Genomic DNA, 16,176 nt, shown 5'->3' on the forward strand with positions numbered 1-16,176 from the left:
TGCGTTACCTGGGGCAAAACACTATTCCTTTTTCCTTTGTTACTGAGGCAAAACGATTGTAATGGTGTGTAGTTTACCAAGGAATCCTTATTGATCAAATGGAATAAAATTAACCTCTTTTTCATTCCAAATTATGACAATAGATGATTTTACAAAAAAAAAAAAAAAAAAAAGAGTGGACTAAATTTCGCCTTGCTTTGTTCTTGGTAGCAATGTTTATTGATTCAGAAACACATTATGCTGATGTGAAATTAGCATCTAAATGATCTCGATATTACCCAGTTTATTTATGTTAAAAGCTGTATTTGTAATAATAGAATGTCATCTTTTGAAATGAAACATTATGATTTTTTTCCCCAATAGAATCTTTGCAGTCCCTTTGCTAAGTTTCAAATGCACCTTAAAAATTCATTAGGTTTCTAAGTTGCATTATTATATGCTTTTACGGAGTGCTAGAATAAGGCATAAGCTACTCTTCTGTACAGATTGTCTTCCCTGTTCAATAATTTTCAAAGAAAATGTGCTTCTCTACAGCTACCTTGATGATACATAAACCCAAAGCATTTGCCTACACATCACTGATCAGTTTCATTAAAATTCTGTAGCATCCTTTTTAATTCTGGCATCTGGGTCTCTGGAAGTTCAACAAGAAAGAATGCTTATGGTAGGAATCAACCGAAAGACCTCTTTCATAATTTTGCATATGCCTCATGTCATGTGAAGTGTACCCTGGCATTTTAGGTTGGCTACAGAAATAATACAGTATGAGGGATCCCAGTGGAAGACAGCATTTTAAATATACTTTCTGATTTTTAGGAATAACAGAGGAAGAACGGCAGTTTTTGGCTCCTCCTATGCTGAAGTTTACCAGAAGTCTTTCAATGCCTGACACCTCTGAAGATATCCCACCGCCACCACAGTCCTTACCTCCTTCACCACCACCACCTTCTCCTTCTCTGTACAACTCGCCCAAATCCCTGACATCAAGGAGCTATGGAACTATTAAACCTCCATTTAATCAGAATTCAGGTTCAAAAATTTCTTTGGTTAGGCCTGAGAATGTGGGAACAATGATAAGGGACAAAGGGATCTATTACAGACGGGAACTGGACCGATACTCTCTGGACTCTGAAGACCTGTACAGTCGGAGTGCTGCATCTCAGGCAAATTTCAGGAACAAGAGGGGTCAGATGCCAGAAAACCCGTATTCTGAGGTTGGGAAGATTGCAAGCAAAGCAGTTTATGTGCCGGCCAAACCAGCGAGGCGGAAGGGGATGCTGGTGAAACAATCCAATGTTGAAGACAGTCCAGAAAAGACCTGCTCTATTCCAATCCCGACGATTATTGTGAAAGAGCCATCCACCAGCAGCAGTGGGAAAAGCAGCCAAGGCAGCAGCATGGAAATCGATCCTCAGTCTTCAGAGCAACCTGGGCAACTCCGCCCCGACGATAGTTTAGGTGTCAGCAGTCCATTTGCAGCAGCCATTGCTGGAGCAGTGAGGGACAGGGAAAAGAGGCTGGAAGCAAGGCGTAATTCTCCAGCCTTCCTTTCCACAGACCTGGGAGATGAGGATGTTGGACTAACACCACCAACACCACGTATGAGGCAATCAAAATTTACCGATGAAGCAATGTTTAGTAGTGAAGATGGTTTTAGACAGCTTATGTCACCATCTCCAATTCCCGCACCTAGAGAGCCTGAAAATCTTTTTAATAGCAGTGAACCCAGCAATCAAAGTGATTCAAGGACATTAAATGCTTCGTCCAAAACGAAAGGTACTGAAAACAGTACGGTGGCAGCTAAGTCCACAAATACATCCAGCTCAGATAATTACGTTCACCCCGTCACAGGAAAGCTGTTAGATCCAAACTCGCCACTAGCCCTCGCTCTCTCTGCCAGGGACAGAGCCATGAAAGAACAAACACAGCAGATTCCAGGCAAAGGAGACACTGTTAAAGCTGACCTTAATAAACCACTTTACATCGATACAAAGCTGAGACCCAATATTGAAACGACTTTTCCTGTTACTGCTACTGTCACTAGGCAAAATACTCGTGGCCCATTGAGACGGCAGGAGACTGAGAACAAGTATGAAACAGATGCAGGGAAAGAAAAGAAAACAGAGGAGAAGAAGAACATGTTGATAAACATTGTGGATACTTCACAGCAAAAGTCAGCTGGCTTGTTAATGGTTCATACCGTGGACACAACCAAGTCAGATGATACGCCCGAAGATGAAGAGGAAAACAGAGCAGAAATGGAACCAAACTCTGAAAACTCTCCTCCAGAGAGGCCAGAGGGGAGCGAGGAAGCAGAAAGTGAGCTGAACGTGCCTGCTGCATCTGAGCCACCGGCATCTCCCTGCAAAACCATTGTAGCAGCGAGCTCTGTCGACGACCCTGTCATCTTGCCGTTCCGCATCCCTCCGCCACCCTTAGCATCAGTCGATATCGATGAAGAGTTTATTTTTACCGAGCCACTGCCACCCCCGCTAGAGTTCGCCAACAGCTTTGATATCCCCGATGACCGTGCAGCTCCTGGTTCAGCTCTAACAGACTTGATTAAGCAAAGAAAAAATGGCACGCCTTCACCTGCACCGTTTGCCCCCAGCCAGTCAACAGATTCCTTAGACAGTAAAAAGCAAGTGGGTCTTTCAAACTGTTTGCCTGCCTCCTTTCTGCCACCCCCTGACAGCTTTGATAACGTCACTGACTCTGGGATTGAGGAGGTAGACAGTCGAAGTAGTAGTGACCATCACTTAGAGACAACCAGCACTATCTCAACGGTGTCCAGCATCTCTACCTTATCCTCGGAAGGGGGTGAGAACGTGGATACTTGTACAGTCTATGCAGATGGGCAAACATTTCTGGTGGACAAACCCCCAGTACCTCCTAAGCCAAAAATGAAGCCCATAATCAACAAAAGCAATGCACTTTACAAGGACGCGCTAATTGAAGAAACTGTAGACAGCTTTGTTATTCCTCCTCCCGCTCCACCCCCACCTCCGATCAGTGCACAGCCCAATATGGCTAAAGTTGTTCCCCAAAGGACATCTAAGCTATGGGGTGATGTGACGGAGGTGAAAAGCCCAGTTCTCTCAGGCCCAAAGGCTAATGTTATTAGTGAATTGAACTCAATACTCCAGCAAATGAACAGAGAGAAATCCTCAAAGCCAGGGGAAGGATTGGAGTCACCTACTGGAACAAAAACTGCAAGTCTCAGTACAAGGTAAATGTAATTAACCGGGTAATTTTCTAATGGAGACTTGATATTTTTTCCATCCCTGTACTAACTTCCCCTGTAAATCACTTAGATTAAAGAAGAATGTACTCTTTATTGTGTATGTTTGCATAATGAATAATCTATGACAAACAATTTTACAGAGGGGAAGAATTTCGTACGTTGCCAGCATCTGTGTAGTCTGCACCATAGGACAGGAGTTTTCTTAGTCTTTTCCAACTTCAAAGACAGTTTCCACAAATGTTTCAGTTGTTTTGATGCAAGTTACTTAGATCTATTTTTAAGTATTATTTCTGTCTTTTAAAAAAATTTCTTTTAAAATGTGGTGTTAATTTAATTTTTCTTCAGTCCTATAACTTATTGTGGCTTCAGATAGGTGAAAAAAGTGGTTTTGCTTAGGCTTACTCGCATTCACTGTGTGGTGTCGTTTGATTCATGCTGATACCTCTCATAATCCACTTTACCATGAAGTATAAAGCTATCTTAGAAAATCACCCACTGAAATCTCTTTACGCTATTCATGTTACTACTAAAAAGTTAATTTAGCATCTCTACCACTTAGTGTTATGGGGTTTAAGTTCTTACTTTCTGTTGTGCACGCTTGTTAGTGAATAGTCTCTGATGTTTACAGGTTCAAGGAGGTGGCCCATTGCTGCCAACAGCAGCATCCCTGATAGTGCAGTGCAATACGTTTGTGTGTAAATGGTTTCTGAAAGGTACTTAATTGATAAGTATCTTACCATAGTCAGACAACATTGGGTAAATATACAAATAATTGTGTAGTCACATTTGTGTGGAATATGGACATGATATGAAATCCACCATTATGAAAAAAAAATATTTTGTTAGTTTTATTGAGAGCCTGGGGTATTTCTTTTTGTGGTGTGCAATGGTTTGGCCTTACCTATAGTAGTTAAATGTACCTTTTACTGAAGTATTGCATATGGTTTGGCCTGACTTCTCCATAGAAATGCATTTTTTGCAGAAATGCAGTGCTGACTTTGTTTTTTAAAAAAGGTACCATGTAAGCAAATTTTACTGGAATTATTCTGCTGGATAATAACTAACTCAGCCTTTGAAAAGCTACCATTCCTTGCATGCATGAAGATAATTTGGTTTTAGGGGAGGTTGGCTCTGTTAATTGCAAAAGTTTACTCATTCAGAAAACAGGGTGATCACAAGCCTCAGCATCAGGTCATTATATGCAAGATGGAAGTCATCAAACTGGTGACGGGGAGGTAAGGAGGTTATACAGTTTTTAGAATGAAGGGATGGAAGAAAACCACTGAAATTCTGGAATTCCTGTTAGTGACACTTGACTAAACAGAGTAGAAATTGAGTTGACTGTACAGGAAAAGCCTTAATACATGAAATAAAATACTACGGAAACTGTGTAAGAAAAACAATATATACTGGCTGCCTGATGAAGACAGTCTTTAAACAAAGTGTGTACAGCAAGTGAACACTTTTGAGAATACTTCAGGCAAGCATAAAATCACAAGTGCTAAGTCTGAATTTACGTATCTTGTCTTGCAGATGACGCTGACAGTTTCATTTCATATTATTTTTCTCATGCCTTCAAGAATATCATTTCTGCTAGACTTTGATCAGCTTTCTTGTTAAGCTACATGAACATGTTGCCTCTAGCTTCATATGTATAATATTATTTATCATCTTTTATATTTAAACTGATAGCTATTTCCAGGATACAATTGAGATCTTTAGCATCTCTTTTTTATTAGAAAATAACTGAGGCTAGCGACTACAACATACAGTAAGTATGTCAAAATATTATCATTACTTAGAGGAAAATGAAAAGTAGAAGCAAATAGAGATACATCATTTTTGTCAAAAAACATTTAAACATGTATAAAGGCTGGGGAGAAAATTGAAAATCTATTATATCACTTTATTGGAGAAAAAAACCTGTCATCTAAGCAAGAGTAGTCCCTTATGTGTTACATTTTAGAGAATGATCTGACTTGGACAGTGTTAGAAAGTTTTGTTGCTTTTCTGTCCTTTAGCTTTTTTAATTCTTATAATTCAGCTTTGGCAAATTACCTAGTCTTCGTTATGGAATACAGAGACTCAATTTGGAACCAAACCCATAGAAAACATTATTTCAACGTGGCTGAAATCCTACTTCTTTCCTGAAAAGTAAACCCAAACAGGCATCTTTGCAAACTAGAGAGAGGACCTTGGGATAAAACAACACCAAAAGACCTATCAGGTAATAAATAAGAAAAGCTGTCAGTGGCATAGAGCAGCAAAACTCTTGGCTGCTATTTGACTGTGGAAGAAAATGACACCTCCACAGAATTCCCAGTGGGAATGGAAGGTAAGAGAGCTGTACTTCGTTTCCTTCTGTTTTCAAAACTGATATGATTACATAATTTTTTAATTGAGGTGAACTGAAGATACTAAAACGATCAGAAAGGTTACTCAGGATTTCTTTTTTAAGCTAAGTCATAAATCAGACAGCAGAAGAGAGCCAGCTATCTACAGACATTAAAAATATGTTGTAAAAGGTGTTGCAGGCAATTCCTTTTCATCCTCACACGAGTGAGGTAGAGAGTTGTAAATGGAGAAGTTCACTCTTGTAGACTCAGAAGTCCTATTTGTAAGCCAGCGGTGGGTTGTTAGGTGGTGTCTGCCTGGCTGCGCCTGTGCCCAGTTCCTGACAGCCCCTGGAGCAAGGCTGGCACCTTCCCCTCTCTCTGACCCTAACCAGCTCCGCGTTCTGCGGATGGATGAGAGAGGATTGATTTCTGTGCTTGCTAAAGAGTATGAAAGAGGGAGCATGTGGCTAATAGCAAAATTAATCACAGTGGAGAAAATGCTCTGATTTTTTGTTGTGCTATGTATGATTATGCCCTGAACTGTCTGCATTAAATTTTACTTCTGTTCTCAAAGGTGCCTGCATAAAAGAGAGAGATGCATGGTAAATGCTTCCCAGGCAAACACATTTTTTCAAACTGCTTGTACTCCTGCCTTGTCTTTTAGAAAGTTAAATAAATTACAGCCTTTCTAGCCCAATTGCACAGCTGACACAGTTTTTTACAAAGCTGTCAAATATTGTGACCAAGGAATACCATCTTGCCAAAATGCCATGTATTGAAGCTAATATTTAAATTTTAAAGCTAAATTTCTTAGAGTTTCTTGACTTTTTTTTTCTGATACTGTAAAGCCTAGGACAACCAGTTGTGGAGCTTGTAGCCCTTTTCTGTGAGATAGCATTAGAAAGGGAGCAAGGAATTTTAGCTCATGGAAAACAGGGATTCTGCTAAATTAAAGAACAACTCGTTAGCTCTGCTAAAGGAAGAATGCTAAAAATTGAGTACTCCTGCTCATATCCTTCAGCCAAAAAGAAATATTTGGAAGTGTTATAAATAGGAACATAGTTCACAGACTCAGTTGGATTGTCTTCACAGCACTAGCAGCCTGATGAAATTAAAAATAAGTATTTGCTCATAGGGACATACAGGAAGTTATAGTCCAGACAGGGAATCCTAAATATCACTAAGAGTTACTTTTGCACAGCCAGTAGACATATAATTGTGGTTTGCCCTGTTAGGGTAGCATAGAGGTGAATTAAGTTATAGATAGTTGGGTAATGGCTTGTTACAGAAACCCATAAAAATATCTTCTTTCTGTTTTTGATAAGTGAAGATTAGGAAGAGATTGTTCTATAGTACTGAGCAGCATTTCTCTCTCAATTATTACATTAAAAAATGACCCTAGAATTGCTTTTTCTCTCTGCACATTGGTTTAGTGATAATTTTACAGTGTATTTATAGTTTTCCTTGGTTCTTATGGAGACACAGAGTTTCAAGATTTTTAACTAGAGCATGGAAATGTTTGTCTGGAAACCATCTGCTTCTCCAAGGCAGTGACCAACCGTGGGATAGGAAGAAGGATAATGGTAGGGGAAGGAAAATGAGAAAGAAGCAAAAGGTTGTGCTTGCTTACTTTGTACTAATCAAAGCATAATTAAAGGGTTTGATCAGAAGGTTTTGGAACTGAGCTCCAGATCCCACTCCCAATTGTGGCCATCATTTACTTTAAGAAATTTTGGAGATCAGTTCTGGTGACAGATTTTTACCTGGTCTCTCCATGTAGTAGGGCCACACCAGCTGACTTCCTCCGTTTGTGCCCATCCTTCCTTACAGAAAAGTTTGGGGATGTTGGGCTACAGGGCTCCATTTGGCCCAAATGCCCTGAACTAAAGCCTCAGTTATGAGCTCTGGTCGCGATTCCCATTTCTGAATTTGCATACGCACAGGTACAGATGGGAAAACCCAGCCCGGGGGAGCCCCACAGCTCAGCAGGTCGTGCTCTGCTGTCAGCCGGTGAGGCGAGGGGGACGGGGACGGGTAATGGTAGTATCGACTATGATGCTATAAATATAGTGGTGCTATAAATTCACTTGAAAGGCTACTGACTTTTACGTGGAGCTGATAAAAGAAATGGAGAGAAGACTAATGCAGGGGTTTTTATCAGGTTAAGGGAGGAGTGCTCGCTCTGTCTGTGAACCCAGCAGTCGCTTAGCAACATAATGATCAAGTGCAAGCCTGTGAGATCGACTGAATAATGTCAGCGTGATTAATGCAGAATAGATCCAGTGGCTGCAAAGGAGAAAAACCACAGCCCCCAGTGAAAACAGCATCCTTCCACCTCAACTCCAGTGTACTAGTAAGGAATAATGAACAGCAACTGCTGCTGCTCTCTACCATCACCATACCAAAATGATCAATAGCTTTGCCATAGGGAGAAACGATTTCTGTTTCAGATGGTGCTTATGTTTCTCCAGCTGCGTTTGCATCATGTCCCTGTGGCCTCTGGGGCAGGTTGGGTGTCACTCCTAGTAGTGGGAAATGCTCATGATAAATGTGGGAGTGATGAAGGATGCTTAACCATGCAGGATCGAGTCCTTTAAGAAAAATAACCTGTATTGTGTTGGCATAACAAGTTTTAAAAGTGAAACTGCCTATGGTCAGGGTTTTTCTCCATCTCTGATTTTTTTTTATATTATCTGGAAAAGTTCCTGGTATTTCACAAACAGGTAAGGCAGAACTGAACTGAGTAGCAAGTCCTGCACAGGGGCTGATCCTACATTTGATTTATTGTAAAGGATGTCTGGATTTCACAGATGATGAAATATGTATCTGCTGGGATAATTCTCAAGCCTTGATTTTTCACTTTACTGCTGTCCCATTAGATTCATTTCATGTTGTTAACCGTTTGTCAGCCAATATCACGGGATTGCTTGCTTTGTCCGTAATTTTTGCAGTGTTTCAGTCATTCCATTTTGTCATTTTTATTTGCTGTCATGACTGCTGTTGTCAGAAGAGGGTCATGCTGAAGTACCATGAAGTAAGTGACGACCATTAAGCATAGAGTATTCTATGTTGTACATTCTGCTTCTTTTTAATGCTCACTCATTGTTATTGCATTTTAGTGATTTTGGTGTTGACTTCGTTACAAAGTACAATGATTTCATTACAAAGTACAATGTGGATTAGACCATCCTAATCCAGAAATGGTAGCCATTCTAAAACCAGAAATAGGATGTCTTCTCAAGCTGAAAAAAGAAGCGACTTCCATCAGAGAAGTATTCAGCAAATGTTTTGATAACATGAGCACTCAAGACCAGATTCCTGAACCTAGGTCTGAGCACCTAAATAAGTTTTTCAATTGTGTCCACATTCTGCTGGATTTGTGGAGGTGGAGGAGAGGGGAGGGATGATTAGTGCTGTTTTACATACCTATGGGAGGTTAAAAGTAAAGACAAACTAGCCCTTGAAATAATCAAGGTCTGCTGCGGTCATCGCAGTCGAGTCTTTCATCCTTGGAAGCTGTGGGTTTTCCCCCTTTCTCCTTTCATCTTCCCTTGACCTTTTTTCCTGCAGCTCTTCAAGGAGAGAGGGCTGAGGTTGTCTCCTGGTCCTCTGCCCCTCATCAGCACCATTCCCTTACTGCCAGTTTCCAGGCATTTGTGCCATTTACATGGAAACTGTTGTTCTTGAACACACTCCCACAGACCTTAATGAATATTCTTCACTCCAACCAGAGTGTTACTTGCAATAGGCAGTAACCATTTCTCGGTTCTTCTCACTAAAATAACACTATTATAAGAAGCTCTGTATCCTGCCAGTCATCACGTCAGCCCTTGTTCTTAATCTTCCCCCAAACAGACAATTATTGTCTTACTTTCCTACCATACAATTTTCCTTTGACAATCCAAAAATAAAGTAAAAATATTATAAGAGATAAAGGCAAAGTTTGGGGTCTGTGTTCTCAAAAATCTGTAAAAAGTTAATTTCTCGCAGTGCCTTTATGTAGAGACTCATTTCACTCACTAGTTTTCTTGGTGGTTAAGATTTTTTCCTCTAATACGAAGATCTTTGTCAGAAACAGCAAATCTTTTGGCAAGTTGCAGGATAAAACAGCTCCCATGAGAGCATGATAGTTTTTTTGTTTTTTACATGGGAGGCTCCTAGGAGCTGTTGCAGTGTGCCATCTTTCACTGGTTTGCTTCTGATATTAAGTTAACAGTAAATTTGAATCCTGCAAATCTAATTTAAAATCTGAAAGAATTTCTTGCCTACAAGCTGTGTTGATGACTTTTATACTTGGAGGCTGCATCATTGTGACATAGGAATTATATATTGTGATTTTAATATGAGGCAACATAATGGGCATTGCAATCAGTGCAGTCTTACAGCAGCAAATGTTTGTAAATTACTACCATATGCTGATACTAATAGAGCAAATTCTATTTAAAATAATTATCAGACTTTTCACCTTTTTAAAATGAAATTTGGGGTTAGGTAGGTTTAATATGGATTTAATCTGTTTAGTGTAACAGATGATCAAATCAGGCATCAGAAATTGCTCTTATTAAAAATCTGGAAATCCCACAACACAACAAAAACATGCCGACTTTCCAGCTGGAATGCGCTTGCTCCTTATTGACCAGGATACCAATCAACCGTAAAATGCAAGACAGCTAATGGTTTCAAGGCTGTATCTGCATCACAGATTGTATTGGAGATGGCATAAATTATAATTTAGGATGCATAGGCATTACACAAATAAGCATGTGTTTTTCTTTGATTACAATTACAGTACAACAGTCTCTGTAACATGCTGGAGGGCACACGGCAGGTAAAAGAAAGGGAAAAAATGAGTCTTGGAATAAAAGATTTCAAACTGAAAGCTGGGAAATGCAACTGTAGGCTTCAGCAGACTTGCATGACCTTCAGGAGGGCTGTGTCTGTGCCATGAGGCTGCGGAGCTGGTAGCAGAGCGGGCTGAAGCACAGCAGCTGGGAACCAAGCGCATACTCAGGCTTGCAGGGTGCTGAATAATTCTGGAGGCAGCAGTGACCTCAGGTTGCTGTGGTTCAGACTTGTCCTAAACAGGACTGCTGTTGCAGCAGTGAGGACACATACTGACTCACAGACTTGTCTGTGTTCCCAAGAACTTTCTTGAAGAAGGTGTGTTCCTGTAGGATCAAGGCTGTTAATGCTAACGTGCTCTGAGCTTTCTGATAAAAGGGTTAATACTTAAGACAGGTTCAGTACTGATGTGGCTATAAACTGAGACGGTATTGAAACGTCATTAATCAGCTAAAATTAAAAAAAAAATATCTTATCATTGTTCCAAAGATGTATTTGAACAGTCAGTAGTCCAGAACCTATGGCTTGAAAAAAGCAAAATGCCCGCAAATACTTTAATATTGCTTGTAGCCATGCAAAGCCATTACTTTGATCCAGGCTGACAGAAAGCAAAGTGCAACGTGGCCTGTGTTGCTTTGCTCACCCAGTCTTACTGCCCGTGGCTCCAAGAAGGTTAGGTAACACTAGTCTAAGGAATACTTAAAATAAGAGCACACAGTTTACTTTGCGGGATTTTGTTTTACTGACTTAATATACTTTCTTTAAAGGAACAGTGACAGTGGTTTCCTGAGCCAGGATGAACAGGGAGTCTATGAAAGGAACAATACAGAGAAACAGCAGCAAAAGTGAGTTACAAAGCAGAAGGTGTGCACTGAGCCTGGAGTTGTCAGTCAAGTAACAGAAGTGATCTTTCAGCATCTAGCGTAATAGAAGATAGATTTTCATCATCCATTTGATATTGCCACAATGGGTGTGAATAAAACCGTAAATTATAGTATTTGCAAGACAGGAAAGTTAAGTAAAAGGGTAACAGAGAGATGGGGAGATACTTCCACATTCATACAAAACTTGACCTGCTCTTCTCACAAGCACTAGGACGGCATTAGCCCAGCCTTTTTCAAAGTGGGTCTTTTGTTGATTTAAAATTCTATCATGCCTTATTGAAATACATGAGACTCCTGAGTTGAAGTAGGTAGGAATAACTTGCTCCCCTTGGTTAGCAGGGTTGAATAGTTTCTTGCCATAGACGTTTTATTTGTAAGAATGCTTAGCTCCAGTCCTGGAAGACAATAAGAGCCATTAAGCTCCAAAAAAAATAACAGGAAACACTCAAAACCTTGCCAAATATTTCCTTTCTTTGTTAAATTACAAAGACCTAAGCGCTAAAAGTGTTGTTCCTACTGTTTTAAGTGAAGTACCAATCTTTCAACTCTCAAAAAGATCTCCCCTGTTCCTATTGAAATATATGGAACAATTTAGGGGAAAACAGTGGGACTGCTCATGTGAACAACATGTACGTTCTCCAAAAAGTTATTCTTAGTGCTTTTCTAATAACAAGGTATTGGAGCTTCATTTGAATGAGACTCGCTGTGGTACAAGCATGCTCTGAATCTTGGTGTAGCAGTGCTGTAGGTTACCTGATATCTAGGTTTGTTAATTATGTGCCACAGCCCCAGACAAGATGCAGGGAATATGTAGCTACCAGGGCTCACAACAGCCAGGTGCAAAGCAAGGAAACACTGAAGAAGGTCTCCAGTTTAGCACTACCAGGACCACAGTAAGGTTCATACGAGACAAAGGGATGAATAGCCCATTGTCAGTGCCTCAGGTTAGCTTCCTGCATTTGTCCCTCTTGGTAAGGGATGAGTACTTCACAAGGGGAATGGGTTAGGGTAGATGATAAGAAAGTGCTGGTACCACCATCGTCTTCTTTGAGATTTTAACCACTCTTCTGTTCAGGATGTGGGTGACCAAAGACAAGTCACTCCTCTTCCGTGGATGTTCACAATCACATTGCACTGGGGAGCAGACCCAGCAAGACAGGACAACCCAGCATGCTATGTCCTCCTTCCCAGCAGTCGCAGCACTCCAAAGGGAGGAGCAAAGCTGTCGTGATTACCTAAGGCAGAGGAGCATGAGAGGGCCTCTCATTTATAAAAAGGATCTAGCGGTGAGGGACATCCTTCAGAGGGAACAGATGTGGGGTTTGACCTCTGCTGTGTGAATCATTTTTGCTACTTCGTTTGGTGACAATTAACACAAAATCTTTAAGCAATGACTTAGGAAGAGACCAGTTTCTTCCATAACAGCATTTTAAATACAGCAGCTCTAGAACCACGCTATTTCTTTGGCTCCATAAGATCATTTCTGCACAGTGGTGAATCTGCATTATTAATTAAAGCATTTGTATCTGACATCGTGCACCCAAGTCATCATCAGTTCTGCCCTGGCATGGCAGGTCAGGCCTGGGGACAATCTGCGCTCAGATACAGAGGGCTTCAGTCAAGGTCTGGGTTAGAAATCTAAGTATGGCATCCTCCAGGTCATCCTCTGGAGTCTGTGACTTCACTTCAAGGAGAAATAAACCCTTCCTTTGGTCTGGAAGTGCCTGAAATTAGTTGTCTGAAGGTTTTCCTACTTGGCAAGGTATTTTAAAGTGAAAAACTCCGAAGGATAAGGCACCCAGGGGTTCTGTGGAAGATCCTCAAGTGTGGAGGCTGACTGGCAGACATTTCTCGGAGAAGTAAGGGCTGTGGTGTTAAGCCTTTCATGATATGAACAGACCTGAACCTGGATCTTCTGCTTCTAAATTTGTTCTATAGCCAGTAGACAAAAGCAGATTCATCTGCTCCTTCACCCGCGCTGTCAGCCCTGGCATCAGAGCTGCCCTCTCGGCAAGTTTCATGCCTGCTTGGTTTGTAATCTCACTTTTCCTTTAGGCGAGAGAGAGGTGCCAGTGACTTGATCGTAACTACATCACCTCTGGGCATGCACAGTAACAAGAATTTTGTCTCCTTAAGTTTTGTAGTGAAACTGCCACAGTATAATTTCTGTGTAGAAGGAAATGGACACAGAAGACCTTTTATGAACCTTAGGACTGTTATATTTTTGAAGCATGAAAAGGCCAGCTGAACAGAAAGGGAAATAAGAGGTGCTTGCAGAGCATGTTCCGTGAACAAATGGGAATACAAACAGATCCTAAAATGCAAATGTACTGTAAAATTCACTGCGTAGATGCCCAAAGATCCAAAATCCAATGCTTCCAGTACTTTCTGTAATTACTATTATTAGCTATGTTACCTAACTATGTGTAAAACTGGTAGGTTAAAACTGAAATGAAAGATCCCCCCCTCTGCACAGTGAAGCAAGGTTCAACTCGTGATTGCTCTTCATGGGGAGCACAAAGTGCTCGTGTGCTTATTCCACTCGGTGTTTCCTATTTAACCATGAGTTAATTTGGCGTGGCCTCAAAAAGGAAGAATGTGCTCTGGAAAGTGTTTTTCTGACCTGCTCATAAGGAAAGGTTTTGTTTTTAACTATGGCTTACCATTGATGATTGTTTTATGGAAAAGATTTAATGATACCTTCTTAGTACTTTTAACCTGATGTTACTCATTAAAAAATGAAAAATTTCAAGCTTTCCAAAACCGTATTTACCACATGTTGATATGGACAACCTTTCAGCTGGTGGCTGATATACCTAACTTACCATGTCTGTTTACAATTTCAGGAGCACGGAAGTCATGAGTACTGTCTCAGGTACACGAAGTACAACAATCACTTTTACTGTCCGACCTGGAACCAGCCAGCCGATCACACTGCAGAGCAGGTCCCCAGACTATGACAGTAGGACCTCAGGAGCAAGACATGCTCCAAGCCCTGTGGTTTCACCAACAGAGATTAATAAAGACATCATGCCTGCTCCTCTGACTGCTTCTGCTTCAGCTTCATCTCCTTCTCCAACTTTGTCCGATGTATTTAGCCTACCCAGCCAGCCCCCTTCAGGGGACTTATTTGGCTTGACCACAGGGCGCAGCAGGTCTCCTTCTCCCTCAATATTACAACAGCCAATCTCAAATAAGCCTTTTACAACTAAGCCTGTCCACCTGTGGACTAAACCAGATGTGGCAGATTGGTTGGAAAGTCTAAACTTAGGTGAACATAAAGAAACATTTATGGACAATGAAATAGATGGCACTCATTTACCAAATCTACAAAAGGAAGATCTGATAGACCTTGGAGTGACTAGAGTTGGGCACAGAATGAACATAGAAAGAGCTTTGAAACAGCTGCTGGACAGATAAGAATAGCTATTTTGCCTCACAAACTTCTGTTGATAACTAGAGATGGGCTGGTACTGAAATACCCCAAATGCCTTGTCTGTCTGCGAGTGCCAGCAAAACTGGGGGGGGACGGGGGGGACGGGGACGGGATGGGGGACACCAGTTCAATTCCTGGTACTCAGGTAATGCAGACTGTGCTACATGCCCAAACATAAATCTAAATATGTTACACAAGTGGGGCCATTTTATTTCAAAGTTGTGGGGAGATACGAGAGAGAGAGAGAGAGAGAAAATTGTTAACTTCAAAAATACTATCTCTTGATAATGCCCTTCTGCTGGGACCATTACATACCACTTTTCTTTCGATTTAAAATTGCCAGCGTTTCATTTTTTTTATTGAAAAGCACTGTCTACTCTTCCTGACATTCAGTCTCCGAGCAGGCTTCCTTCCCCAACCCTTAGTTCGTTTTAAGAGGACAGATTGCTTCATTACCATTCAAACCCGTTTTTATTAGTAGCAGAGGCACAATATTGAGACAGGTGCAGGGGTTCATAATACTGGTTTTTACTAGTTTAGCTCTGATTTTTTGGCAGTGAAGCTGGTTGTTCTGCTGGAATTAGTTCAAAGGTAACCTTGCTCTGTTTTACCTGGTATTTCTTTATTTCTGCAGTTATATTTAGCACTCTTCCAAGGTGGCAGAACAAGTTCAATACGTGCTCCATTGACTTGACCTGTAAGATGATGCAGACGTTGCATAAAAAACTGAGGAGGAACGCACACTTAGAGGTACAACAAAATGAAGCTAGTTTGAACCTGAGACCCCCCAGTTTTCAACCAGCTAAACTACTGCTAAGTTGCAATATGAACTCTACAAGCCAGTAAAAATTTGGGGTTATGTACAGACGCATCTTTTGGACTTCACAGTCAGATACTTGAATACGTTGAACCCTGGGAGATGCTGTTTAATTCAGTGAGTGGTAAGTGCTTAGCTATTTTGAACATTGGGCCAAGAAAGAAGAAAAAGATAGATGAATGTTCCCATTGAAGTCAGTGGGAAGATTGCCAGTATTTTAAGTGAGAGAGGGACTTCAGCCTGTTAGCAGAAATGGGAATGTTTCAGCTTGTAAAAAAAAAAAAAAAAAAAAATGAAAAAGGTAAAAAGGTAATGCCAAGATGGAAAGAGGTGTATAGCGTCTCGGAATGCATGTGTTCCAAGGGCCAGGGGAGGTGGGGAGGTATCCAGTTTCTCATTTTTATCGCTGTTAACAGGTTTTGGCTTCTTGACAAGGGCAGCAGACTGAGCACTTCAGGGGGAGCTGGATGCTGCCCATCAGCCACCAGTGATTTCTTTGCACGGCTGTTGGTGAGGTCTCAGGAGAGGTGCGTGCACCCTGCTAGAAAGCGGGTGGCTGTGGCCAAGCATGGGCTGGGTGGTGGGGTAACAGAGCTCGAGAGCTTTCCAGGAGACTT

General features: G+C 41.1%; 1 protein-coding gene across 4 annotated transcripts in view; it reads left to right on the plus strand.

Annotated features, from left to right (window-relative positions):
• The window catches only part of SHANK2 (SH3 and multiple ankyrin repeat domains 2), a 320,358-nt gene extending 304,840 nt beyond the window's left edge, over nt 1-15,518 (plus strand). For 2 of the 4 annotated variants that reach the window (XM_080404889.1, XM_080404892.1), the window contains 3 exons: nt 817-3,229; nt 11,190-11,267; nt 14,153-15,518. In XM_080404889.1, coding sequence (XP_080261015.1) covers nt 817-3,229; nt 11,190-11,267; nt 14,153-14,726 — 3,065 coding nt within the window. In that variant the 3' untranslated portion in view covers nt 14,727-15,518. The remainder of the gene's footprint in view (nt 1-816; nt 3,230-11,189; nt 11,268-14,152) is intronic. The other 2 variants (XM_080404890.1, XM_080404891.1) reach the window with 1 other exon arrangement.
• Nucleotides 15,519-16,176: the final 658 nt, after the last annotated feature.

The sequence above is a fragment of the Falco punctatus genome, assembly GCF_963210335.1.
Source record: "Falco punctatus genome assembly, chromosome: 10".
NCBI classification, from domain to species: Eukaryota; Metazoa; Chordata; class Aves; order Falconiformes; family Falconidae; genus Falco; species Falco punctatus.